Source organism: Falco naumanni, chromosome 14 (genome assembly GCF_017639655.2).
Source record: "Falco naumanni isolate bFalNau1 chromosome 14, bFalNau1.pat, whole genome shotgun sequence".
NCBI lineage: Eukaryota > Metazoa > Chordata > Aves > Falconiformes > Falconidae > Falco > Falco naumanni.
This window is the reverse complement of record NC_054067.1, coordinates 14,624,069-14,651,693: the sequence shown is the minus strand read 5'-3', so window position 1 is coordinate 14,651,693 and position 27,625 is coordinate 14,624,069. Positions and strand designations below refer to the sequence as shown.

Sequence of the window (27,625 nt, the reverse complement as noted above, 5' to 3'; positions counted from 1 at the left end):
CCAGGGTTTCTTTCCCCAGCTCAGCATCATGCCAGTGCACGGACCCCCACTCCAGCGTGGCCCTTTACAGGCAAACAATCCCCACGAGCACTTGACAGGACCTGCTTTCCAAGGGATTCGTGTCTGGTGGTCGGTTGATTTTTAAAGAGATGTGAGCACTAACTGAAGCATGTGCCATCCCTCTCCCATGTGAACCCCCTCATGTTCAGTAAAGCCTGACAGCATTGCCCTGGTGGAAGGATGGCTGACACTGGGGGTACTGGGCAGTGGGGTTTTTCACTCTATTCTTATAATGATTTTTTTTCTTTAAGTACTCACGAGCTTTTTTGACTGAAAATCGAACTGGTAAAAACTCCCAAAAGAGAGGAGTTGTTTCCCAGATGGCTCTTGTTAGTGCATTTCGTAGCTATCAAACCCAGCGTTCACTTAACTCCTTGCCCTTGCTCCAGTTCATTAATTAGCGTTATTAATTAGTTGTAATGTGTTAATTACAAGCTGATACTTCTAGCATAAAGGAGGCTGAGCGCAAGAATGAGCTTCATAACCTCTCCGTTTGTGGATGAGCAAGGTTTTCTGAATTTTGGAGCTGCCCTGGAGAGTTGTGGTTACGCGTGCCAGGTAACGATGCGGCTGTGTTCGGTACTGCTAGCAGAAGCGTTGTGCAATACCCATTTTGATGATGTTGTGTGGGTTTACAGGGTCGTGGCTGGTGTGCCACTGGCTTCCAGCTGGGTGGATGTCGGCATCGGTTCTTGCCATTGCGTTGTTCAGCATCCAGGTGTGCCCTTTCCACCTCCCCTCCCCGGCTGCGATGCTCCAGGGGGCTTTGTCCACGTTGGTGCAAAGCAGCCTCCATGGTAACCCCAGGCTGCCAGCTCTGGGTGGCTTGAGGGCTCTGCAACTTCTGTTGCAGAAGGCAGTGAGGCGCCTTGACCCAATGTAATGCCCCAGGGGATGTTTGTCATGGCTCCTTCTGAGCCGTATCAGGTAAAAAGTCTGCATCAGTCTCAGTTTCCTACGCGAATGCAAAGAGCAAACCTGTTGTTGCCCATCCTGGAGGTCCCCAGTTCAGTTCCTGGTTTGTTTGCCGAAACAGCAGCCTCTCTGCGACACGGCTGCGTTGGGTACGTGGCGTCAGTCGTGTCACTTGAGGATATTAGCACAGCGGCATTGAGCCCTGCAGAGACTCAGCCTTAGCAACGTGGTTGAGGTCATTTGTGCAACCAGACGTGCTAAGGCTTTAAGACAAGCTGGTGCTTGAAGTGAAGATGTAAGGATGTATCATGTAGTTTAGGCTGTCTTCTGGATCTTTTGCATGTGCCAGTCACTTAAGAGGATCTCTTTGGTCAATGAGAGAAGAGCACTGCCATCTAGGAGGAGAGCCGGTCTCTATGGAGATAGGCACATGGGGAGGAAGGTCACAACTTGGTGGCAGAAAAGGCTGAAGCTGCAGATTAACAAAAGATGGTTTGATAAAAGGATTGTGGATGCTGCAGTCAGTAATCCTGTTTGCTTTTGTTTACGCTGTGGTCAGTTGACTCCCCTGTGATACTCTGAGCCTGATAGGGGCAGGTAAACATCCTCTGCGATTCATTTAGCAACTGCCTCCAAGATGAGAGCCAAGCAGAGAGCCGTGGAAGTGGGGAGTTTGGGCACAGCTCCCCACTGTGCTCCTGCAGGGCAGTGCCAGGGTGGGCAATCCGCACAGGAGCACTGACCATCGGAGATATTTAATCTGCTCCGCTTTAATCCCAAGGACGCTTAGAGATCAAGTAGTGTCAGCATAATTCGGTAATCTTCAGATTTAAGATGTGCCAGGCATTGTCAGTTCTTGCAAAACGCTGAGCTGGTTGGTGATTTTTCTTTTCCCTCTCCCTCACTTTAGATCTAGAAATGTCACTAAATGTTAGTGCAGTATTTTGGACTGCATGAGCAATCAAAGCAGGACCACATTGTGATACTGAAGAAGTGGTGGGACAGTCCTGGTTGGAGCATGGGCTCTCCTGTCATTGCTTCTTTCCCTGCCACGGGAAGCTGCCCCGTTCCCACCAAGTTTGTCGCTTTCCATGATGCCATCGCCCCTAGGAGCTCAGTGCAGAAGCAGCTGAGTTGGCGGCGAGATGGTGTTTTGCTGCCATCCATGGGGCAGGAGAAACCCACTTGGCTGAAAACACGGCGCTAGGCAATCCCAAGGGGCAGTTGTTCTTCATGCAGTTCTTTCATCTACGTGGATTAACGGCTCTTTAGACTAGCTGGCAATTAATTGCACAGGCTTACAGATTTTAGGGGTGCAACTTTTGGGGGGCCTCTTCTGCAAGGGGCTGCAGAGCCAGCAGTTTCTGGAGCTGGGTGGGCACTGGGCTGCCCGATGCTGCAGTCCCACACCGAGACTCAGCGGAAACCTCAGACCTCAGGAGCACAGAGTAAATATTTAGCTGGCTCCTCTCAGTGTTGATCTACAGGTGGAGGCTAGGTAGGTAGTTAACACTTTTCCCCCTGCTGTGTGCTGTGTGCTCTCACAACTTGAGGTAATTTGGTGATTTGACAGCGTTTTTCCCTCGCACCGAATATAAACAGGCGCTTGGCACACCTTCTGCATAAATGCAGTGCTGCTGGAGGTGGGGGCAGAGGCAGCCGAGAGCTGTTGGAGTACAGTGTGCTGATGTCATTCTGAAAACCGAATTTCTGCAGTGTGCTACCACATCAGAGTCGTGCCGTGGATAACCCCCCCCCACTGTTGCAGACCACCGGTCAGTCACCCAAAGCCCCGCATGCCTTGGGCTGGACCACGCGTGGGATGCTCTGCTCCCCTGCTCATCACATGCTGCTGCCTCGGGTGCCCTGGCTCCATCCTCGAGTTGCCCGGCTGGCCAGGTGTAGATGGGAAGCCCAAGCCATCCCCCAATTAATTAACTAGGAGAACCATCAATTCGATAAGTCATCGGAATTCTTTGGGTTTTTGGTTGGGGTTTTTTGGTAGTTTCTTTTTCATACTGGTTTTGTTAGGAAATGCTTTCCATGTGAGCATGGAAATATCCTGGTGAGGCTTGAAGAGCTGAATTAAAGGGAAAAAAAAGCCTCTCATTTTGCGCCAGCGTTTAGCTGATGAAATGTAAAGATGCAGTTGGCTGATTAGTGATTCTGGTAATGTAATTAATGCCTCTGTTCTTTCATACGTGCAGAGCTGGAGGTCGAGCTGAGTGCTCAGTGAAAATTTGCCCTGAATGCGCAGTGCCGTGTGCTTGAAGTTATTGCTCCCTAGTTATGATTCCTCCAGTAATTCCAAATTAAAGTTGATATACTTGTAAACGAAAAACAGGGCATGCTTATGAGTTACAACGGCTGGAGTATTTGGTTGCAAGACGTGAATGTTAATGCAGCTGAACCAGGGTGGACTGTGCAGGGGAGGGACTGGCAGCAGCGGGAATACCTTGGTGGGTGGCAGTTCTTCCAGATGTGGAGCTGGTGGAAGAGCCTGTCTGAAGTCCTGGGCTCCACTTCCCTGGCTGCCACAGACAACCAGCTCTGCACAGTTCAGCTCTTACATCTTAACATCTCATCCGTCATAAACCATTAACATAATTCCCAGTCTGAAACCAACGTTGGATGAGCTCATTTTTGCATGCAACGTGGTTTTGGCACACCTTACATGAAACTCTTCTCTTTGTGTTTTTGTTGGGTTTGGGGTTTTTTTCCCCTCCCCCATTTTTAATAAACGTCACATTATCGAAATATTAGTGACGCTGGATTTGCCGTCGTTGGTTTACCATAGATAACAGCATGGAGTGTTCTTTCCGTTTTGATTCAATAGTGCATGACAAGGGAATCCAATTTGTTCAGATTTAGATGACATGCCTCCAATTATGTAATTCCATTAGGAGGTGCCTGCAGCCAAGTCTGTGCTCACAGTCTCAGCAGACATAACTCTAATGGGACGTGTTGCAATATTGCTGTGTGGTAAGCACAACTTTGATAGAGAGCGCGACCTGTCTCTCCCAGTCGTGTTTGTGAGAATGGAGAAGATGAAAAACGGTCTAGCTGTACTTAGGGCTCTAATCTGGCAATAAGTTATGTCACTACAAGAACAAAGCTTTGCAATGAAAGGAATTTGTAATGGCTATATATTTTATGTATTCAAAATCAGACAGTAAATGCAGCACTTTGAATATGATCTTATATTCAATTCCGTAAATGGAAGATATATTGGTTGCCGTTTTTCCTCTTGAATACCATCGCAGATTCCTATATGCTTGGGAATGTTGGATATTTATGAGAATATAAAGCAGTGATGAAAACATAAGACTAAATCTTAGCACAGTTACAACTTGCTTTAAATTATTAATCTTTAAGAAGCATGATAAAAAACTCTGCTATGCAAATTCTGTGGGGCTGGGGTTGGTGTACATACACATTACTGTAGAGCTATCTAAATAATGTCTTTAAAATAATTGTGTAACGTTGATGCAGACTTACAGTTTCTACAGGCAGGAAAAGGCAATTCTAGTGGCAGATCTGTCTCCCCAAGAAGCAGGATGTAACACCACTCATAAATAAAGCTGTTTAGATGAATTTAGCATCACTTGCAAACCAGGAGATTTCTGTTACGCCTTTGGGTAACATAGCTCAGATGGGACTTGGTTGGGCACAGCTCTCCTAACTGGGGCCGGATGGGGTGCGTGGGATGTATTTTTGTTAGAGGATGCTTGGACCTCTGGAAACTGCAGAAGTTTACAGGCTTTTATTAGCCATAAAAAGGTCAAAGTTCTGACAGACGGTAAGATGCCTCTTGCTCAGTCTTGCCCTGGTTGGGTTGGACCCGACAAAGTTGGGATGTGAGCAGTACGCCCCACCTCTGTTGACTAGTGCTAACCAGGGCTTGGCCGAACAGATAGAATTTAAATAGATAGCTTTTAGTAAGAAGAAAAGCTCCTTAATCCTTGCTCCGGGAAAGTATGAGTGATAGCATGTCTACTTCCACAATCTTTTGCAGCTCTCACATGAATATATGAAAGAATTTAATAATGTTCTAGGTTAGAAAATGGGCATGCATATGTATACATCTTTAAAATCTATCTTCTCTGACTTTCTTTCCCCTTATTTATGTTGAGAGAGAAAGCCAGCAAACGATTTCAGTGTATGATGCATCCAATATCACCTTTCACATAAACAGAAAAAATATGCTTCCTCTGTTGATGTGATGAGACCAGGGTGCATTTAAGTGTCTAGAGAAAGTGTCATTTTGTTTAAAATAATGTGAAGAGAAGCCCAGTCTCAGTATGTTGAAATGAGTTATGGGGGTGCTGCTGTTTTAATGACAAGATTGGCGGAGGTGTAGCTGAAGATGCTGCTGCTGCGCCTGAGCCCTGGCCCAAATCGCTGCTGTCGTGAGCCCTTTTGCACCGCCCTCTTCCACGTCCCTGTTTGGATGCTTTGCCAGAAAACCCAGCTCAGGTGGCATTTGGCTGTGCATTAATCTAGCCACTCGGTGGATGGCTCATCCTGCAGATATAACGGAGTATATCAACCTCAGGTTCAAAACCCACTGTAATTTCATGGGAATGAATTGTTCAGATAAATTTGGTAGAGCACAGTTTCTTAATCTGCTAAATGGGAAAAGACACTGCTGCCTGGTGTTTATTGGATTTTGTGCAATTTGGGAAGAAATTAGATTGTTTTAGATTAACTCCTCCAGGGGTGGACACCTAGGAAGAGGCTGTTGTCGCTCAGACAGTTGATTTTCAGGTTTATTTATCACAGCAATCCAGCTGCTGGTGTGATGGAGAGCAGAACACGCGCCGCTGCGATACACTTCAGCGTGCTCTGGAGCACCTGTTTGCTGAGTTCAAATGAGAAAGTATCGATCGATCTGCTGCAAACCCCGGCTTTGGTGGCGCTGGATGGTGTTTTGGCTTCTCTCCTTGAGAGCCAAATACCCGGGCAGGTTTCCCTGGGTGTTCAGGGGCTCACTGGAAAGTGTTCATGAAGGTACCTGCCCTCCAAGGCAAGCTCTGCCCTCGGGTCCCTCCAGCTCTGCAAGCCCCCTGTAAGCGCCCTGTTTGGCTCCCTGTAGGAAGAGGTTCCCCAGGTGGGCTCAGAGGACCATCATGGGTCTCACCATCTTCACCTCTGGATGCCAGCATGTCACTGAATTAAGTGACAGCAAGCAAATCTGCGTGCAAGAGTCAAAGCCTACGTGGCAAACGCTTTTTGGCCAGCAGACTGAGCCAAGTGTCACTGGCTGCCTGTAAAGTCTGCGTCAGCCCCTCTACCTCTGAAGCTGCACTCCTGGACGCGTTTCAAAGCAAAATGGGAAAAGCAGGGGGTCCAAAGGGGCTGTCCTTTGGCCCGTGCAGCATCTCCCCTTGCCTGGACTTTGCAGGAGTACTTCCGCATCCCAGGGATGTCAGCACAAGGGTGAATTTTGAGAGCAGAGCTGGTGTTACCAGCACTGTGCCTGCACGGGGGCACGGTGGGGGGGTGCCTGTCCTTGCAGACCTAGCTGGAAGCCAGCCTGGTGCTGATGTTGAGAGAAGAGGTTATTACTTGGTACTGCGAGCGGCGAGAGGAAGTGTTCAACATATTATGTTCTCGGACACCTTCCCAGAAAATGTTTCCTTGCAGTAATTACAGCACTGATGCCGTAAGCCCTGGCAGCGGCTCCCCTTTGTGGTAGTGGAGATGAATGGAGCGGAGCATCAGGAAAGCTCTCAGATTCAGTTCAGCCGTAGCCTGTTACTTCAAGAGCATCGTGTGCTCCTCAGCCTGGCCGTACGCAGCAGGGAGCGACAGCCAAAAGCTCACCGTGTTTGTTGCTTGAACTCCGGGGATGCCGCTGCAGCCCTGCCCCAGCGGTCGCTGGATCCCAGTCCCCTCCCAGGTGTGTTGTCCGAACTGGATTATAAGCTCCTTGAAGCAAGAGCCATGTTTGCCGTGGTGCTGTAAAACTGGGAGATGAGTGTTCACCCACTTCATTGTGCTCAGCATGGAGTTTACAGAAGAAAGGCGCAAGCCGTAGGGTGGACCCAGCCTGAGCTGGGTCTCCTCGAGGTTGTGGCTACAACTATTGCTAGGTAATGCTCAGACACATCTGTACATGCCTTTGTTGAGTTGTGGTCAGGTGAAGGTGGCCCCAGGTCCTCCTTGTCCCCCTCCACATTGTGTGACATGTGTGATGGTGTTCCCCTGTGTGGCTCTGGTTTCTTGGATTTTTTTTTTGGGGGGTGGGGGGAAGAAACACGTGGAAGTGCAGCTCCAGTTCTGGGGTTTTTGGTAGGATGGTGAGCCGGCAAGGATGAATGGAAAAGCTTCTGGCTTTGCTCCTCTCACCCCCTGATAATGTGGGGCTTGGCACTGATGGGTCCTGTCCCTTTCCCTTGGGGACACCTGCTGGGAGGACTGCTGAATACACCAGAGGGGAAGAGGAGGAAATCTGGGGAGTTAAAGCTGTTACAAGTGGGATTCGCTTAGGAAGGCACCAGATAAATTAAGTCCTTCATTGGGACGGAGGTAGCAAGGTCACCTCTCTGCTCCCTCGAGTAGGGCAGTTCCTCTTCAGCCACCTTTCATCCCATCATCCTTTTTCCAAGGCAAATGCTCCCTTGCTTCATACATGCCATGCTTTTGGGTTGTGTAGAGCTGTGTTCCCTTTTGTTTCCTCATTGGAAGCACACTGTGCATTTGCTTGGAGGAGCACAATTTGCACGGAGTTTCTACTCCCAGAGCTGTGCTCCCAGCATCGCAAGGGTTGCAGCGGTTCAGATGGGTAGAGGAGAAGCAGCAGAGGCAGGACTTGAAGCTTGGTGATTGGTGAACTGTAAATTTGAGCTGGAAAATGTGGCTGTACTGTAAAATTCAGGACACCATCTGTTTCATTGCTTACTTGCAGTAACATTTGTACTTGATAATTAAAATGTCACACACATTTTTAGCCAGAATAATCCATGGAGGAGTAGAACTGTGTCTTCTGAAAATCATTCAGGAGATGTTCAGAGGTAGGAATGATGCTGTTTTGAACCATCTCTCGTGGCTCATAGAAGAGTTTGCTCTTTTTTTTTTCTTTTTCTTTTTCTTTTCCCCTCCATATTTTGAGGAGGAGGTTAGAGGAATGGGAACAATGGCAGATCCGTTTGGAAGGAGCTGTGAATCTTAGTGAATAACCCTGGATATAAGGATATAATGTGGTTTATTTTGCTTTAGGTTGGTCATGCTGTGGCTGGGCTGGTGGTGCTTTTTCTGATTTTCTTCTGGCAGTGGTAGGTTAGCTCTGGCTTCGGCTGAAATGAGCTTGTTTTTAAGGGGATCTCAGCTAACTTCAGCAAGGCTTCTCCTCCAGCTGGTGTGGCTGAGGGTTCAAAGCGCTGCCTGCTTGGCTGGCTGTGGATGGCGAGGGCTGGGAGCTCAGCTCCTCTGAGCAGCAGGCTCAGGGCCCAAGGACCGTGGCGAGAAGCTGCTCTGAGAAAAGTCAGGTCCTGACCCATGCTTGTGTTACCCTCACTGGGAGAGAGCCAGGGCAAGAGGCAAAGCGAGCAGCGCTGTGTGTGGGCAGTGGGACTGAGTGCTGTCTGCATGGCAGTGCCAGCCCTCACCCCGTTAGCTGGTGCGGAGGGGAGCTGGGCTCCTCTCCTTGCGTAGCCCAGGTTGCTGTGTCTCCCCTTTGCTGTGGCCTCAGTCCAGCGGCCAACTTGACTGAAGTTTGTTTCGTGGCACTGAAAAGATGCAGAAATTGCATTTGCTTTTGGCTGTCTGAAAATAGAAGTTTGAACATCTTAGTGCTACGTGTTAATTAACGATATAGGAGGCATCTGAAATCCATAAGCGCCCAGTGTGTTCTAGCCGATACCTGTGCTGAACGCACTGTCGGAAGCATCTGGTGAGGTTTTGCCAGCTCAGTCTCTGTTTCCCATGCTTGGGACATCACATGCTTGCACTGTGTAGATGCTGTTCCTCCGAGCACAATGCGATGGACACATCCCTGCATTGGTTCAGGATTGTATAAGAAGCAAAAGTGGCATTTTCCATAAACGTGGCTTTCTCAGGGCATCATCCTAAGTGATTCAAACTAAGTAAAATACGCTTTTGCTAAATGTGTGGAGTAGAACTAGCGGACATGGGAAACGGGATGTTCTGTACATCCTGTAATGTTTGCAAAGTCTTGCTTGCTTAGCTGATGTAAAAACCCTCCCAGCTGAGCTTTGACACAACAAATACATCTACAAAGTTTTATTAGAAATGCACTCTGCTATTCCATGAAAATTTTAAATCCAGTTATGTCAACTATGTGTGAATAAGATTTTTAAAATCCTGGTCTGCTGGGAGACATTTGAAGCTCACAGCTTTACTGTGCATCAGTGTGTGCTATCAATAACTAGTCAAGATTAAAGATGAAGTCTGCAGAGGAGCTGCAGTGAGTACTCCAGAAATGCTTGCCAGCCAGTGAGATGCTTTCTGGGCTGTCTCCTGGTTTAAATCAAGCATTTTGGTGACATCCCAAGCATCCATGCAGACCTTCTTGTGCATCAAAGCTCAAGACATATCCTTGTAGGATCAGGTCATGTGCTTCTGGCAGGAGACTGTATTGTAATGTGTGAGAGAGGGTTTAAAATATTCTAATTGTCTGCTATGAAATTACAGTTTTGTTCCCTGGAGTAGAAAAGTGAGTTTAAATCATTAACGCCATAAGTCTCAGTGATGATTACGGAAATGTTTGCAAGTGACTTAATCAGTATAGTTTGTCTGAGTGGCCCATTTTAATATTATTGCACTGATTAAGTTTTCTTAGCTAATATGTGTTTCATTTCCAATTCAATTAAATGAGAATCCCCTTCCATTACATGATATTACTGAAGTGCCCTAGTGGGGCAGGAGCACACTTGGTATTTTCAATTGATACAGATTTCTTCATTATACAGTCTCATGGTGCTAAATGAAATCAATGAAAGCTGAAATTAAAATTGTAGCAGGTTGCAGCTGTAAATACGTTGTCTGTTCCTTGGCCCCTCTTTTAGCAGTAGGCTGAGAATATATCAGTATCAGTTCATTAATTACATTTCAAAGACATTTTCAGTAGATGCCTGCCTTTGACAAAATTTTGGAAAGCCTGGGAAGGATTTTACTTGGATTTCTCTATGCCCAATGATTATGATAAGCAAAGTATAAGTTGCATTAATGTGCCTTTTTTGTATGCTGTATATCCTCGCTTTAGCTTTTAAAAGCACTTTCATGTAACCTATCATGGGATATATTAACTGGTATACGGAAGATTATCTGCAAATGGCTTGTGAAGGAATTAACATCAGCCTTACATTTTTTCACGTGAGCCAAAACTCCTCCTTTTATGTATTATTGAAGAGAATTGATTGAGCTGTGATATAGTAACAAATGATTTTATAAATACCTCTCCGGAGTTAATTCCCCATTGTGGGATATGCAGAACTCTTGGAGCAGATCATATGATCTTTTTCTTGAGAGCTCCAAGATTCCTCCAGTGTTGAGGCAGGGATGTTCAGCAGTACGTGTTTTCATATATGAAGGAGTTGGGAGGCGCGTTACTGTGATTCAGGCAGCAATTAGGAAATTGCAATGAGTGCTCAGGAAATACGATAAATCACAACTTCTAAATACATATTCATACGTTCATAAAAAAGACAAATGTATGTGTCAAGCTGAGACAGGAACCCTCTGCACCCTCTTGCTTCTAGATTATATTAACAACAAACCTTGCAAGTGAAGTGCACAGGGTTCAGTGACCTTCTGCTGCACGTGCACCAGCTGACATGCACCCTTTGGGCGGCTGGTGGGTGGCAGGACGGCTGCCCACAGCCCCAGGGGACATCGGGCACGTTCGGTGTGGCAGCCCCTGTCTCGTGTTTCCTCTTCTGTGCTGCTCCGTGCAGCCGTGCGTTCAGCTCGTGCCCTCCGCTTGCATGCCCAGGGCACAGCAGAGGCTGCCTGAAGTATCGGTTTTATTAAATTATTAAAAGTATTTTCAGCTGGTCAGAGAGTATGCGGCTTAGCGCATTTCAGATATAGCTAAAATGTATATGGATAAAAGCATAACGCTTTTTTCTGTAATACTAAATATATGCTTTTTATAAACAAGAACCTGGATTGTTTTTGGTTTAGAATATGATAAATATTTTAGCATCATTATTCTGGCTCCATAAGCGCCATGAAAATGTTAGCCTTGGCATATCAATCGTACTTTACAGATGACTGTAATTTCCTGAATGTCAAAACTCCAAATTTTTCTACTAAGCAAACTTTTTGGTGGCAAAATAGATTGACTCCATAATATATCACTGTGTGCAAGAAAAAATGAAATCTTTATGTACTGTATTATGAATCAATGAGGCATTAAGATTCTTGGAAGGGTGAGTGGACTCTGGAAAATGAAAAACTGCCACTATTCCCTCTCTGTAAACCGCTGCTTATGGAGTGTAGGCTTTGCAAACCTCTATCTTCGCTGCCGCAGAAATATCAGTTACAAGTTGAAACCAGTTCCTGCAACGGCATTTCGATAGGGTAAATACTGTTGTAAATATCTGATTTATAGCAACATCCTGTGGTTATTCACCAGCACTTTTGCAGTGGCTTCCTTTTCGCGTCGGGAGGTCTGCTGTGTTTTTTAATGAATCTGGAAGAGCCCTGCGAATGGGGAGGTGCCGTACCACGCCTGGAAGATGCTGCATGCCGCAGCTCCGGGGGACAGGGGCGGTTCCTCGTGCTAGGAGTAGGAAGGTACTCCTGGTACTCTGTGGGCTTCAGAGCTTGATTTTTCGAAGGAGATCGCTCACACCTTGACTTTTCCTAGTGTGTATTAAGGGCGAAATTCAGCTCAGCGTCCTGTTTTGTAAAGGATCATCGCCCTTAGCAGTAAAGGCGCTTTCCAAAGCCAAGACCTTGCTTGCTGCCGAGGCTGGCATCACAAGTCCAGCATCGCCCGTACTGCCGCGCGTCATCTCGCAAGGAGGAGGCATGGCATACTCTTGCACTGATGCTCCTCTGCCACCTTCTCTCTCTCCTTTCCTTGTGTTTTACCTCCCGTGTGCAGCTCAGGGGTCTCGGCACCCCCGCTGCCCTCCACCCAGATGCCTCTATCATTTAATTAAGCTAACAAGGTGGGAAACTTTGCTGCTCTGCTTAGGTTGTGCTCAGAGACGGGTGTTTCCAAAGGGCAGTTCAGTCCTTTTCCAGCAGGTCAGATGAGTGGGATGGGGCTGGGCCCCTCTGCCCAGCTTTGCCACCCTTTCCCATGCCAGACTCCGGGGTGGTGGTGGCAGCGGCGGTGGAGTCAGGGCTGGCTCCAGCGGCTGAGTCACTCTTCTGTTTGCAGAGTCTAAAAATGGAAACTTGCTTCTCGATTTTTTATGCACCACTAAAAAAAAAAATAAGTAAAAAAGGCTACTGTTCTTGCTGAATTGGTTGTGAGCAAGGGTATCCTGCAGAGATCTTAATAATACAGGCAATTATGAAATTAATACCACTCTGGCGAATCTGCAGGGCAGCTCTCCCCTCCGCAGGCAATGCTGTGGACAATTAGTTCATGAGTGAGGGTAGCTGGGAGCATGGGCGGGTGTGAGGCTGCATTTTTTACTTATTTAAAGCCTCATTTTCATTATCTTCGTGTGCGTGTGCCATGCCTGGACATACATGAACATGTACCTTGAGCTGCAAAATCTTAAATTACTGCCTTCCTCTGCGCCTGAGATGCTTCTCTTTTGCAGATCTTTCCTATTTGATAATTTCATGGGCAATGATGGGCTGGTGTAATTGCCATTCTTGCAAAATCCAGCTCCTTTTAATGGGTTCCTTTGGCGCTTTTCTCCTTCTGCCGTTACTGTGGGTAGGCTGCTGGCTTCCTACCCCCACCATTAGTGTTTCTAGACAAAACATCTCTGTGATTCATTGGGTGCTGATAGAAGTGAAAACATAATGATTACTTAGAGGAAATGTAAATTTACATTTGCTAACGGCTTTAATTCACAGTTCTGAAATACTTATCTCCTTTCCTCCTCCCAGGCCCTTGCTCTGAGCTAATGCATGATTCTCCTGTGCCACCCTGAGTCCTGGAGTAAAGGGATACAGTCCGCATGCTTGTAGTTTTGCCCACTGCTGCAGAGAAAAGCAACGTTTGTTGTTGTTCCTCCTCCTCTTCTCCATCCCCATAATCTTTAAACTTCGCTTCTTCAATGAAGAAGTCGTTTGTTCCTCTAGATTTTGCTGTACTTTGAATTTTGGATGGAGCAGAGCAGGAAGTTTAGGTTCATTGAATTGACTGAATGAAGGGGGGTCTGTTAGGAGCAAGTAGGAGCCAGCCCTGGCTCTGTTTGCTCGGCAGGAGCTGCACTGAGGCCCTTGGGGAGAGGAGAAGGGGAGCAGACCTGCGCCGATAACCCTGCTGCGTGCTCACCTCCTTGCAAGCACCCCGACTCTAGCAGGGGAGGACCTGGCGCAGGCAGCCGGACTGCAGATCGGGGGCGTGGAGGCAGCCTGGGGAGGGCAGCAGGCCCCCTTTTCCCTCTTCTGCTGCAAGATGGGGCCCATTGCCCTTGCCTGTGGGGCTGGGAGGCCTGGGAGCAGAGAGGAGTGCTGCGGGAAGCCCATGGGCGATGCTTCTTGGCTGCTGCCGTTGCCATCCACATCGCTGCTGCAAAGCATCTGGGACCAATCTGGAGTAGATGCGAACATTTGATTCCCAGCGCTGCGTCAGTGAGCTTGCCAAATATTTTGGCCTCGTCTCTGCGAGCTGTGCTGTGGGAGCAGCTCTCGGCAGGGAAGAGGTATTCCCATTTCGGGGGGGGGGGTTCCAAGCACGCATGGTTGAGGCAGGAGATGCTGTCACCAGGATGCTCACCCTTGTCCTTTTAATTGTGTCTCTAGGTGACAAAGTTCGTTAAGAGTCGGGATGAGTCACAGTATTAAATGAACATTTTGCCTCTCTCTGAGCAATCTCCTAACAGATGCCTGCCTCCAACAAACAAGGCAGCAGGGGTATTTCTCTTGGAGGAACAATTTGCGGTATTAGCAAATCAAATTCTCAGTGGGCTGCTCTTGATGGGAATTAACCTCACCTACTGGGAGCAAAGCACTCCCGGCGCCTGGCGTGGCGTAATTGAGTTTGACTTCTCGTAGAGACGTGGTGGGGCTGATTGATCGGTGGGGAGACCCTCTGCCAAAGGTTAAAATCCGTTGGCAGCTTTGGAGCCGTGCAGGGAGGGTTTCTAGGAGCAGAGCAAGAAATGTGAGCCTCACGCCATTCACGCTTCTGACCTTCCATCATCGTCCGCGACTTTGCTGTCGAATTATCCCAAGCAGGGACATTTCGTGAGCGGTGTGGGGCAAGCGAGGAGTGCAGGAGCCTGCTGGTGGCAGAGTTCCAGTTTGCTGCTGGAAGTGGTGGAGGAGAAGGGGGTGGGATCTCGGACCCCTGCATGGGGCCACCGTGTAGGAGCATCTTCCTCTGGTTGGATGAGCTGTGCGAGAGAAGTTGCTGTCTCAAAATAAAGCCCAGATTGTTCAGCTTTTAAAAGAATGAGTATGTGACTACTCTTCTATAAATGAGCTCGGTGGATTTTTATTCAGTGGCATGAGTGCTTTACGTGGAGGGTGGGAAGGACACCGATCATCCTTGTGCTGCTCACTGATTCTGGTGATTGTGCATTGTTTCTGGTGCCGAAGCACCAACCCTATGATTATTTTTCTTTTTTCAGTAGCTCAGTTCTTAATTCTTTGCATCATATGCAGAATCTCTGCTGCAGCATTTTGGTTTGTTTTATTTGCTTTTGTCCTGCTTTCAGCTGGGATGGACTTAATTATCTTCTTAGGAGCTAGTGCGGTGCTGTGTTTGGGCTTTGATGTGAGACTTTTCAGTTCCTCAGGCCTTGCTAGCAAAAAAGACTGGAGGGGCACGAGGAATTGGGAGGGGACACAGCCAGGTCAGCTGAGCCGAACTAGACAAGGAGGTATTCCACACCCTGGGACATCATGCCTGCTGCCCAGGGGGTTGGCTGGGACAGGCGGGATCATTTCTGGGGGACTGGTGGGGCATCAGTCGGTGGGTGGTGAGCAGTTGCATTGTGCACCACATGTTCCTTTCTTCCTTTCCCTCTGGATTTTATTCTTTCCCTTCCCCTTTTCATTATAACTGTTGTTGTCATCATTGTTATTATTGTTCTTTTGTTTTTATTCTGTTTCAATTATTAAATGGTTCTTATCTCAACCCTCGAGTTTTACATTCCTTTCCAATTCTCCTCCACATCCCTCGGGGTGAGGGGGGAGTGAGCAAGCAGCTGTGTCGTACTTAATTACCAGCCAGGGTTAAACCGTGGCAGCTTTTCTGCTGGATGTGGTACATATCTGGTCCATCCCTTTGCATCTGCCCCTTCAAAGGGAACTTTCCTTTCAAAATGTCCATCTTCACCTGGAGCATAACTTGGTTTCACACTGCCCCGTTAATCTACCACAGAGTCCATGGACTGGGGGAGAAAAATCCCCCAGAACAGAAAACATTCCCAAAATTCCCTTCCTAGCCCATCTGCAGCTTCAAACCATCCTAGCCAGGCTTGCCATCTGGATGAGCTTGACCTAGATACAAACCGGTGTACTTGAGCCAGCTTAAAGGGTAGCTTTAGTTTTGCTGGGTGAATGGGACTGCCTCAGTTCATTCCCTGGAAATCGTAGCTGTGCTCCCTCAGCCCTGTGCTAAAGCTGTGTTTTCCTGGGTTAGGCGCTGTCTAGGAGGGAGGCTGGGATGTTCCCAGGGCTGCGGTGCTCCCAGTGCAAAGGCTGTAAGGTTTCTCACCCTCTGTAGCCTACGGAGCCCTTCTTGCTGCAGCTTCACATCTCAGCAGAAATGGGAAAAGGTCACTCAGTCCCTCACCTACTGATCCGTACGCTAATGGATGTAATGGTGAGTGGATGTTTAGCTTTCAGCTCCCCTCTCCCGATCCTCACCTCATAGCTCCATCAAGCTGGGCTCGGGTTTCCAGGCTGCAGGCATGGCAGCTGCCAGTGTCTGACCTCCAGCCTTCCTCTGCCTCAACACGCAATTAAACAGCACGGCAGCCTCTGTCCTCTGGCAGGAATCCATCCTGCTCGGCCTTGGCTCCAGCGGGAGTTTTGACCTGATGGGGCTCAGACGTGCCGAGTTGAAGCCAACCCTCGTTGTGGTCCTCGTGGAAATGGTACCAGTTTGGACCCCACAGCAGTTGCTTAGAGCCTCACCACTGGGGTCAAGGTGCCCTGGGAGCACACACAAGAGTTAAAGCTTCTAAACAAGAGTTTACCAGTGAGCCCTTTGCTGCCAGCATGCAGCCCACTGCTGTCGGACCCTTGGGATGGTTGCTCAGCTGCTGAGGGTCCGTTTTGCCAGGCCTCTTGTGGCAGAGGTGCTTGGGCACAGCAAAGGGAGCTGCAAACCTTCCCCCCGCGCTCCAGCCGCAGGCTTGGCCGTAGCCCCTTCTCTCTGCATCGCCTGGGTTGTTGCTGCCTTGCAGCCCTGCTTTGCATAGCCGGGACGGTTGGGTTGGGGTGAGATGTACTCTTCCTTTGGGAGGTTCTGACCCATTTTGATGCTTAAGCAAAGTCATCCCTTCCTCGCCCCCTTTCAGCAGAGCAGCTCTGCCCGCGATGATCCTGCTGAGCACCACGGCATGGGTGGCTGCGTACCGCTTCCCTGGCAGCTCCTCCAGGCTCTGAAGTCTCTGGCTTTACTCAGTGCTGTCATCCCCTGGGGTTTTGCACCTCCCCACTTCGACTTCAATTTATTTTTTTTCTTTAATGTTGCTTTTAGAAGCTTGCTGCAAGGATGCTTTAAAAAAAAATAAAATCATTAGATTGCAAAAAAAAGGATTCTCATCAGCCCCTGTGCTGGGCAGAGGTGGGGAAGGGGCTGGCACAGATGCGCTATGTGACCACAGAATTATCCTTCAAAGCAAGCAGATGGCTCAGTCTCAATAAACGCCTTAGAGAAATTCATGGAGGTCTTTGAGGTTTCAGTTTGCTTTGTATTTTCTCCAGGGGCTGTGCAGGAAGGAGAAAGGGGGCTGCTTTGGGCTGAGGGACTGGACAGCTGAAGGAAGGTCTGTCCAGTGACAGCACACATTTCTTGGTCCATTTCAACAAAAAACATCAAGTCTTGGCAAAAGTCATCTCATAGCAAAAATGTCAGGCAGGGACATGCTCCCGTGCAGGATCTCTGGGATGCTAACGTGTGGTAGCGGTGTTTGTGCAGAAGGAAGAGGATGGAGCACCTTCCTGACCATGCAGGCTATTAAAGTGCCCTGGGACTGGCCGCGGGGCATTTGCGTGGCAGCACCACCGCCCCAGAGACGGTGCCTGTGCTTGGTCAGTCAGAGGAGCTACGGTTCTGGCCCATGGGTGAAGCTTGGCCTTCCTGGCACCACAGTGATGCTGGGACACGTGGCAGCTGGCGTGCCAGGAGGACGCAGTGTGAGAGCTGGCACTGCTGTGGCTGGGGGGGGGGCCGAGCAGACCTCTCCTCTCTTCCATCCCTGGCTTCCAGCTGATCACTCTGCCTGTCTCTGCCGTTTTCCCATTTTCCTTGTCCCACCTATGGGTAGAAGAGTCAGAGCACTGAGAAAGGCCAGCTTTCACACCACGGCATGCGATGTGAGCCATTAGCTGGGCGTTTATCTGAGGGAAGCTTTTGACCTTTCCTGAGCTCCTCTGCAGTGATGGGTCATGTACAAATAATTCACAGCTCCCCAAAATGCTCTGGCTTCATCCCTGCAGTGATGTGATAAGCAGAGTGGGTGATGCAGCACGGGGGAGTAAACTCAGCATTGTGGGACTCTTCAGTCCTCGCATTCCTCGGGGAATAGCTGTGTGCAGTTGAGATACCAAAAGCAAGCGGCTATCACACCATCTCGAATTCCTGATGGCTCCAGGGTCAACCTACTTTCTCAGTTGCCCGTGAGCTCCTTTTGTTCTCTGCTTCACAGGCATCCAGCTCAACTTTATTAGAAACCCCTTGTTTCTGACGTGTGCGGCTCTTTAAGTTGGAGGGATGATTCACAGTAAGGTTTGAGCTCTACCTGCGAACATGTTGTCTCAGGCTCTGAAGCACAAGCTTCAAGGAATGGGCAAGAGCGCAACACCCCCTTGTTAAGAGAGCAGAAAGAACAAGCTGTTACGTACAGAGCTAAAAATAATTGCAAACCTTTGAGTCCTCCTCCCAGTTGCAGCAGAAGGATGCTCTAAGCGCTGATGGCCAAATCCATCTCTGGCCTGGCTCTGACTTGATGTTGCATTAAAGCTTTTGTGACCATTCGAAGCTCAGTTCAGATAAACGCAGAGCAGCGCAGCTGCTTGTCTGGAGCTGCTGTGATTTCTAACTTGGATGAGAGTGGCTTTAGGCAAACTCAAAAGCTGGTGTTCCCCAAAGGGACAGCACCTTTTTTTGTAGCATTTTAAGAGGGAAACTTAAGAAGGGGAGAAGTGCACAAAATAGCTGAGATTTGCCCAGCAGCTGGCACAGCATCTCTCTGTAAGTCGTGTCTTGAAAGCAGGGTTCGTCTGGGAAATAATAACGTGGTATAAATAACATCCATGAGCCTGTTTGCAGGGAGCCGTGTTCAGGCCGGGTAGGATTTGGGCTCTTTCTGGGGCATCCCGTAAGCATCCCAGCTGATGGGCTGGCTTCCTGAGCGTGGGGTGCTGGAGGGAGCCCTGGCACCTCCACGCTCACTGCAGGGTTTGATGAGCATCTTTATTCAGTGTCCTCTCCACAGTCTCCCTCGACGGTGATGGAGATATCTGCCCGATGAGGCCGCCAGCCACCTGGGGTGACGGTGATCCGTTACAATGCCGTTTCTTCCACCAACATACAAGTTTTTATTCATCCTTTTGTTTTTACAACAGCAGCCAAGGGAGGCACTTTGTCACCACCTGTGACCAAAGAGCACAAAGGGAGAGCAGCCGAGGAGTTTGAACTATAATAAAATGCTCGCTGTATTGATCTTGGCTCAGGATTTGTTTCCCTTCTTGCATTAACTCCCCATCGATTTCTGTGATGACCTTAGGGCGTACGGTTTGGTTGGCCTCCTCGCTCAGCCGGCACCACCCCCGTGCCTGCACCCCGCTCCCCTCCCAGCCTCGCCAGGCTGCTGACGGGCCAGGTGGTACAAGGTGCTCGGGGTGAGCAGAGCTTTGCTTTTGCCTCCTCGGTCATAGAGGCTGGTTGCTCTAGGTTAGTTGCTGTAGTTAGCATAGGGGTTAGTGCTATATGGCACTAACTTGATATTGCTTGAGGGATGGATCATTATGTTAGTGCATCATCCCAAGAAACTAGATCCGAGAGTGTAGGAGACCTGGCAGGAGTCAAAGAAGGAGCTTGGGTTTGCCCTGGAGATGCTCCATTCCCCCGTGTCAGGGACCTCGACAAGGCTGTGGTGGTGTTGCACCAAAGGAGCCCACCGCTCAGGTGTGACCAGGGACAGCTCTTGCCTGCCGGGGTGGCTGCTTGGCGTGCTGGTACTGGTGGAAAGCCCTGTCACTTTGCCAGGTTGGGTCCTCCAGCGCTGCCAGAGACCTGCTGACATGAGGCAGAGCAAAACTCTTCCCCTCTTTGCAAGGGACAGCATGAGGTTTGTTGCTGCTGCTCCAGGTGCATGACATAAAAGCGAGCTTGGTCTTTGCTCCCTCTGAACTCCAAGTCTCACTGTGAAATTGTTTAATGGCACTTTTGGGAGCAAGGACCGTCCTGGGGGTCACGGAGGGGGCTTTGGCTCCCTTTGCCTGTGTGAATCTGTGGCCAAAGCCTTGGAGTCGGGGGGGCAGCAGCAGAGCCCAGGTGAGCGTGGGGACGGTGGCAGCACTGATCGCAGTGTCCGGCTCTCTGAGGTGCCATTGTGTCCAGCTGCTGATGCTGTACTGGGCTCCTTGGCTTTATTTGGTTTTGCAAGTTTATTGTATTTTCTACTTACTTAAATATTTATGAGCTTGGGTGCTCTAAATGGGAAGAGGAATGGCGACTCCCCAGGTTTCCTTTCCCCCGTTGGACACTTTGGTGCTTATGATTCGCTTTTTAGTCCAGCCAGAGACAATTTTCTGTAAAACATTGACATCTAGTGGCTTTTCTGCTGAAGGAAACGATAGGGAACAAAAGATTGGCTGCGGGGTGGCCAGTTGTGATGCCACTTGGAAAAGCAAATGACTGTCCTTTCTCCTCCTTACCCAGCACCGAGGACATGGCAATCACACCCGGGGGCTCAGGGCTCCGGGGCACACAGTCCTCAGCATCCTCAGCATCCTCGTCCTGGAGGAGCGCCCTTCCCTGGCAGGACGGTTTGCTTGTTGAGCTACTTTAATTCCATCTGGTGAAGCGGATGGCTGGTACCCTGACAGTGTACCTCCAGCATCGTCGCTGAGGTCATGGTCATATTAAAGGCGGCACAAAGAGCTCGGGGTGTATGGCTTCAGGCTGCCGACAGTGGAACGCATGGTGTTTGAGGGTGGATGTTAATGTGTGACCCAGAGTGATCTCTTAAAACTATACGTTCAGTTGAGCTTGCAGCCTCTCCAGCTGGCGGCGTGACGGGGTTCCCTGCGGCAGCGTGTCCCCTGCGTGTGCCACTGTCATGTTGCTCCAAACCAAAGCCAGCACCCCCTTTGGAAATGTTTTCTTTTACAAAATGCTGTAATGCATCCTTTAATTTCCTGTTACTCACTTATCTCTCCTCTCTCATCACTGTAGTCCTGTATCAGGTGAAGGCAAGAGTATAAAACGAGATTTGCATGGGTGTTTCAGAGATCCTCATTTCAGTGCAAGTGTGTTGGGGCTCCTGGGCACATCCCGTTTATCTGGCCTGTGAAAGGAAATGTTTTGTAGAAAATGTCTTCTTCATAGGTGAAACGCTGCTCTGGGGCTTGTGCAGCTGAGACCCACAGCTGCTCGTCAGGAAATGTAGCACAAGCAGCTTTTTGCAAACTACAGAAACTTGTCAGTGCAGCTCTGTTGTACAAGGAAAATAAAAAATCCAGAGCTACCTGTGCCCTGTTTGGGTCGGGGCTTACGTCCTGGGACATACTTTGATTATTCTCCGAAGGTCTGGGGAGAGCATCAGTTGAGGCACCAACCAGCCGGAGCATGTTGCCCCAGGGGCAGCCCAGCACAGAGGGAAATCTTGGGTTCCCTCCTGCTTCTGTAGAGGCAAAACTCATTAGGCAGAGGCAGATGTGTGCAGGTGGATGCAACCCTTTGTGCTCCCCCCGGGGGGGTTGTTCAGTTGTCCTTCACCCTGCCGAGGTGAGCGTGCAGAGGAGCACTCTGCAGCAGGGCTCCTGAAAGCCTCTTAAGTGCATCTCCAAGTTCCTATTGATTTTCAACGTTAATGCGCCGTGTGCTGGAGACGCACGGGACTAAACGCTCTTCCTTCCTCTCCCCTTGGCAGGAATTTCTACTATATCACCATCCTGCGTGACCCCGTCTCCCGATACCTGAGCGAATGGCGCCACGTCCAGCGAGGAGCAACGTGGAAGGCGTCCCTGCACGTCTGCGATGGCCGGTCCCCGACCACCGAGGAGCTGCCCAGCTGCTACACTGGGGACGACTGGTCGGGCTGCTCCCTGCAGGAGTTCATGGATTGCCCCTACAACCTCGCCAACAACCGCCAGGTCCGCATGCTCTCCGACCTCAGCCTGGTGGGTTGCTACAACCTGTCGGTCATGCCCGAGGAGCAGAGAAATAAGGTTCTGCTGGACAGTGCCAAGGAGAACCTGAAGCGGATGGCCTTCTTCGGCCTGACCGAATTCCAGCGGAAGACTCAGTATCTCTTTGAGAAGACTTTCAACATGAACTTCATCTCGCCGTTCACACAGTACAATAGCACAAGGGCCTCCAGCGTGGAGATAGACGGGCAGACTCAGCAGCGCATCGAGGCCCTCAATTTTTTAGACATGGAATTGTACGATTATGCAAAAGACCTGTTTTTGCAGCGGTACCAGTACATGAGGCAGAAGGAGCACCAGGAAGCGCGGCGGAAACGCCAGGAGCAGCGCAAGATCCTGAGGGCAAAGCAAGCGCACCTGAGAGAGCAGGGGGAGAACAGCTCCAGCACTGACTACATAGGGAATGTGGAGCGGTGGCGGCGGTAGTGGGGGGAGGGGGGGGCTCGCCAGGCGCTGAGAACGGAGCAGAACCCAACCTAACCTGCAAATCGAAGACGACTGAGCAGTCCAAACAAATTCGCTTCTCAAGGGTTTGAAGCAAAAAGAGGTTAAAATGTTGCCTTTGCAGTTGCCTTTGCAGTAAATGTTGTACTGTACGTGGAACACTTAATCTTAGCGTGTAATTAAATTGTCCTTTTTAGGTTTGTTGGATTATTTATGAAATACAGGAGCCAAGTAGGCTCATCGGAAATGGTTGCTTGGACGTTTATTTAAAAGAAAAGAAAAAAAAAAAAGATATCCTTAAATTAGTTATGAGTACAAAATGGGATGCTGGAAAATGTTTATGATGCTCGGCTGAGATCTATCTGGGAAGCAAACTCATTTCCTAATAACGAGCATTTAGCATACTCTCACAATACAGTATATGAGCAAAACCTTTTCCCTTTGATTTTATCTTAATTTTATTTTAATAATGTGTTTTCAAGGGCACCGACTGCTTATGATATTTACCAAGTTAATGAATGGATGATGAAGGGAACAATAAAGGTCTAGAAAAAATACTGACTAGTTTTATGTATAATATTGGCTTTTAAAAGGAATAGAAGTAATTTCTCTAGTTATATAAATATTTAAAGTTTTAAACTTTTTCTACCTACTGCTGTTTAGAGTTTTAAGCTTGGTCTATCTCATATTAAAATAAAAATAAAAAAAGACATACATACTTTTCTGAACTCGATGCTAATGTTAAAGACACTGTTTCTAGAGTTTTTCAGGGCAGTATGATTTTAATCATTCTGGAAAACTTACAGCACGTTGTCATGTTTGTTTCATAAAACCTTTTCCAAATTATAATCCTGTGACAGTGTCTCACTTTAAGTCTTTCTTACCCATTAGAATACATAATGCTGAATTTATAATTCCTTAATAATTGGTGGTATTAACTAGATGAAATTATGTTGCGGATATTTGTGTAGTGTCTTTAAAACGTCATAAAACTCTCTAATCCCAGCAATATTATGAAGAGAATTGCTCAATGGAAGAAGTAGTTTTTCACTTGAATTAGGATTTACTTCCAGTAAATCTTTGCTACACCAGATAAGAACAGGGCTCTTTTTTTTTTTTTCTTCTTTTTTTTTTTCCCCCCTCTACGCTCTTGAGCCCTTCTTAGCGATGACAGATGAGTGATGACTAAAAATGACAGAAAACAGTTTTATCATAGCCATAGTTATACAGGATGGGCCGGTTGCGTGGTGCACAGGGATGCAGGAGCTTGCTCCCAAGCAGGCTTTGCTGGGGCTCAGGGTGCGGAGCTGCACTGGGCTCCCCCGCAGCCCTTCGGCCTCGCTGAGATTGACAGGGAGAGGAGACGGGGCAGGAGGTGCAAGGGGCTCCTATAAATCTCTATGCAAAAAAAAAAAAATAAAAAACCTCTGCAAGGCTTGGGCTATACATTCAGCAAGTTCAGAAATTTTGTATGTAGCCTGCAACGCTCCCAAGCTTGGCACTGAGCGGCTATCGCGGGGCGGGTGCGTGGTGACGGAGGCACCCGAAAAGGTCCCAGCGTACACAATGCTTACCAGGCTCACTTGCACTGTTGCCTTTCGCCTGTAATATTCTATACACCAAGAGGGCAGGGGGGCATAAAACGGGGCAGAAGGCTTTAAAAACATCTTACGGCTCCATGCCTAACTTATCTGAAAGTTGTTTTACATCCAGTGTTGCATTGCAACCCGGGGGGCAGCGATCCTGCCGGGGGCAGGCAGAGAGCAAAGCAGCAGCAAACCAATACCCTGCATTAGCAGCTTGGAGAAGAGAATAACTTCATGTACAGCATTATTATTTTTTTTTTTTTTTAAATGAGAACTGCAGTTGCCAATATGATGTCTTGGTTGTATTTTGGTTTTTAGGGGGGAAAATAATTCGCTCTTAAAACTGAAAGGCACTGCTGTAAACAGGACTTAACTGTGGGCGAGCTGGGGGGCCTGTTGCAGAAGGTGCATTTTGTTTTTATGCTGTGGTGTGCATGGTTTACAAAGACTAGTTGCATTTTCTTTGTGTATACTGTTTATTGTATATAGGGGATGTACGAATATAAGGATACCATTTTGTCATAACCATATCAAATTCTACTGATTTCCACTGTAGACGCTGTCTTATTGTGTAGATTTACAGGCCGATCCACTGACTTTGATTGTGTAATTTAACAATAGAACTGATAAATAAAATTTAACTACAGTCTTCTGATTTTCATGTGATTATTTCTTTATCTGATGACGTGTTGGGAATTGTGCAGTTCAGAATGAATGGAAATTTCAACATGAATGAAATAGCAGTTGACAGGCAAGTATATGAGTTTAAAATCATGGCTTTTCTGAAGTGTGTTTAAACTACAGCTTTCAAGGGCAGAGCCACTTTGGGCGTTCTCTGGTTCAGGAGTTACTGCAGAGGTTTTGGCTGCTTTCCTGAGCAGTCCTCAGAAAAAAAAAAAAAAAAAAGCTGTGGTTTCTGGTCATTTCAAATATGATTGCAATGGTCTGCAACATAAAGAGATTCTTTCTGTGTGTGTACATGTGTACATATATGTGTATGATCGTTTTTGTTGCTTTACGTGATACCCTCCGTTTTTGCTCCAGGTGGCTCTGGAGGATGCTGCCTAGCCACTGACTTCCAGTACATCCTGCTGTATCCCGCCCAGGGATGCTGGAAACCACAAAAAACTAAACCAGAATTTTATGCAAAAGCAGGTGAGAATGAATTGAGCCTAATGCCCCAGATCAACAAGAAAAGATGCTTTTTTACAGTTTGGATGGAGGCACTTTTTTCTTGGTGGCTATAAAAGATGGGGCTCGCAGGACTTGCAGTGGGGTGGTAGACCCAGAGGTGTCTGTAGATGACTTTGCCTTGACCCAGTCCAGTTCCCACGTGAGGACAGAGGTGCCCTTCCTCCTGCAAGTACCTACAGGGGCATCTTATCCCTGCAAGGCTTTTTGAGTTCACCAGGAGCAGGGAATGGAGGGAACTGCCAGCAAATCTGCATTTGACTGATATGGTCTTATATACAGGTCTGTTAGCACACTGAGAGCTGCCAGTGGAGCTGCTAATGGGACAGGGGTCATGCAAGATGCTTTCCTGCAACTAAAAAAGCACCTGGCAATGAAGTCTGGCATAAAAGCAGTCGGGGTTACTTTTTGAGAGGAGTACTTTGGCAGTTGAGAAAACTTTTACTGCTGGTGAGGAAGGAGGGGGGGGGGGGCAGGGAATTGTTTGGACAGGCAAACTTCAGAAGCTGAGGAACCCCAGCAGTGAATCGAGTAGCACTCAAGCCCTCCAGTAAGTTAGGAAAAGCATGCGGGGGGGTGTGTGGCACTAACGGGTCATGTTAAGGGGAAGGGCTTGGTTCATTTCGGCCTCCGGAGGCTGATCGCTGTGAAATCTGCATGGCCTTGCAAAGTGCCGTATGTGGGGCTGGTAGCTGGGGACTAAAAACTTTCCTAAGGGTGCCTGGTGCATAAGGGTTGTCGGAATCAGCCCAGCCGATTTTTTTCAATGAACTTTGCAACCTTTATGTAACATATCTTATATTTTACTATGCTGTAATACATGCTTTCTTCCAATTATGTTGGGTTTGAGTAAAAATGAACTAATAGGCTTTTTCATGCAATTTTAAAAAATTTGCATGTTATCTGGACTGATCAGAGCCATGAATAAGACCTGACAGATACCAGTGCAATTGCCTTTTCAGCTCATGACATCACTGAGGAAAGGAGAAGAAAAACTGATACACCTCCTCTCTTAAATTTCAGCCAGAAATAATCAGATAATTAAGGGAACCTGCCAAACTAGTGCAAACACCTTCAGCTGCAGACGCAGGCTGGCCCATACTCTCCTGGGGAGGCACAGAGAGCAGCTCCGGTGGAGAGGTCATCTGTATGGAGACATCTTCCGCAGGAGAAATATCTTCTAAGCAGGTGATAGATGTAAATCTTTCACTTACTAAAAATATCCCTGTCTGAAGCATTCGGGTGGAGCTGAGGGCGGTTCGGTTCTTTCTGGACCCTGCTGGGGTGGCAGCCCGTGGGAGGAGGAAAGCGGAGGGTTCTTCCCACCACGTGCGGGAATGAGGATGCTGGGATGGGGGAGTTGGGATCTCCTGCCTCCAAAGGTAGATGGAGCAATGACAAACCAAGTCGTGAGCCAAACAAAGGTGGGATCTGAGCTCTGGAGGGAGCCAGCATCGTCTGTCTGTCCCACCCCATGGCCAGCCGTGGCTCCTGTGCGGTGGGGAGGAACAGCCTGCACAAAACCTTCCTGGGCAAGTAGCACAGCATCTGAATTCTTTACCTATGAAATTCAATTCTGAATTTCCTAAAGCAATCTCCCTGTTCCACCAGCCTCATCAGGGAAGAGCGTAATTTCATTTAATCCATTTCTTGAGTTCAGAGTCAACTGCATTGCCATCATGCTAATATCGCTGCTCTGCTATCTCTAGAGATGGAGTGACGAGTTTAGACCTGAAATCGAATTTGGCTCTAAGCTTCTCGAGGATCTATCATCCAAATTACCCATGGTCTCTACCCAGAAGCTTTGTCATGCAGTTTAGCTCTGCGAGGATGCATTAGGCTGGGCAGGTGAGGTTATATCGCTTTTTGTTTGGGAAGCAATGAAATGCTGAAACAATATATATGCAAAGCAATCAAAATATTTATAGTGAGGGCTGAGTGTTCATTTTCAGGACAATACAACTACGGCCTTTTGGTATTCTCAGCTTCTTGAATTTGTATCTTCCCTTGTATGACTGCAAATAAGGTTTTCACTTGCAAGGATGTTCACAAGCAGTTGTTGACATAAACCTCTACATAAAGTATATAAACTATATATAAGCTATAGAGGTTTATGTCAAATATGTGTATTTTCTGATGGGCATTCATGGACAGAGGGCTGCAAACGACTCCTGGCACAACATTCACTTGAGCCCTCGTTCTGCTAATGAGGTGTCTCTCAGCTCCACAGCATAAAATTGGTGGCCAGTGGCACAACAGCCGTTTTGCAAGTGAATAGTAAATTTTCTGGTAAATGAAGTTTGGGAATGATGAGAGCTATAGTGAAAAGGGATGACTTCAAGGGATATTTAGGCGAAATGAAAGGTGGCATTTCAGAACAGCTCTCTTTTTGAGGTGTGCAGCTTACACTTCTATTATTGTTCCTCTTTGAAGTTACCTTCTTGTTACAAGATACTATCTTTGCATTGTACAATTTGTACAATTTACTTAAATTGTAAAGGCAATGTGTAATGAGTTCAAATGATCCACGAGCTGAATTAAATCTTTAATTTCAGGTCAAATTGTTCAGCTCAGCCTGGGATGGACACGTTGTGACCTTTCCCTTTCAAAAAGCCCTACAAATGTAAGCTGGGGGTTTTTGGTTGGGCCGCAGCTGAGTATGAGCCCTGTAGCAGGTTCCAGGAGAAGGAAGGATGCTCCAGCTTTTCCGGCGGGGT

The 27,625-nt window shown here is 48.0% G+C and overlaps 1 protein-coding gene across 1 annotated transcript in view; it reads left to right on the top strand.

The window, feature by feature from the left end:
• Positions 1-24,363, top strand: part of HS6ST2 (heparan sulfate 6-O-sulfotransferase 2) — a 136,354-nt gene extending 111,991 nt beyond the window's left edge. The window contains exon 2 of the mRNA XM_040614762.1: positions 21,411-24,363. Within this exon, the coding sequence (XP_040470696.1) occupies positions 21,411-22,113 (703 nt within the window). The 3' untranslated portion in view covers positions 22,114-24,363. The remainder of the gene's footprint in view (positions 1-21,410) is intronic.
• Positions 24,364-27,625: the final 3,262 nt, after the last annotated feature.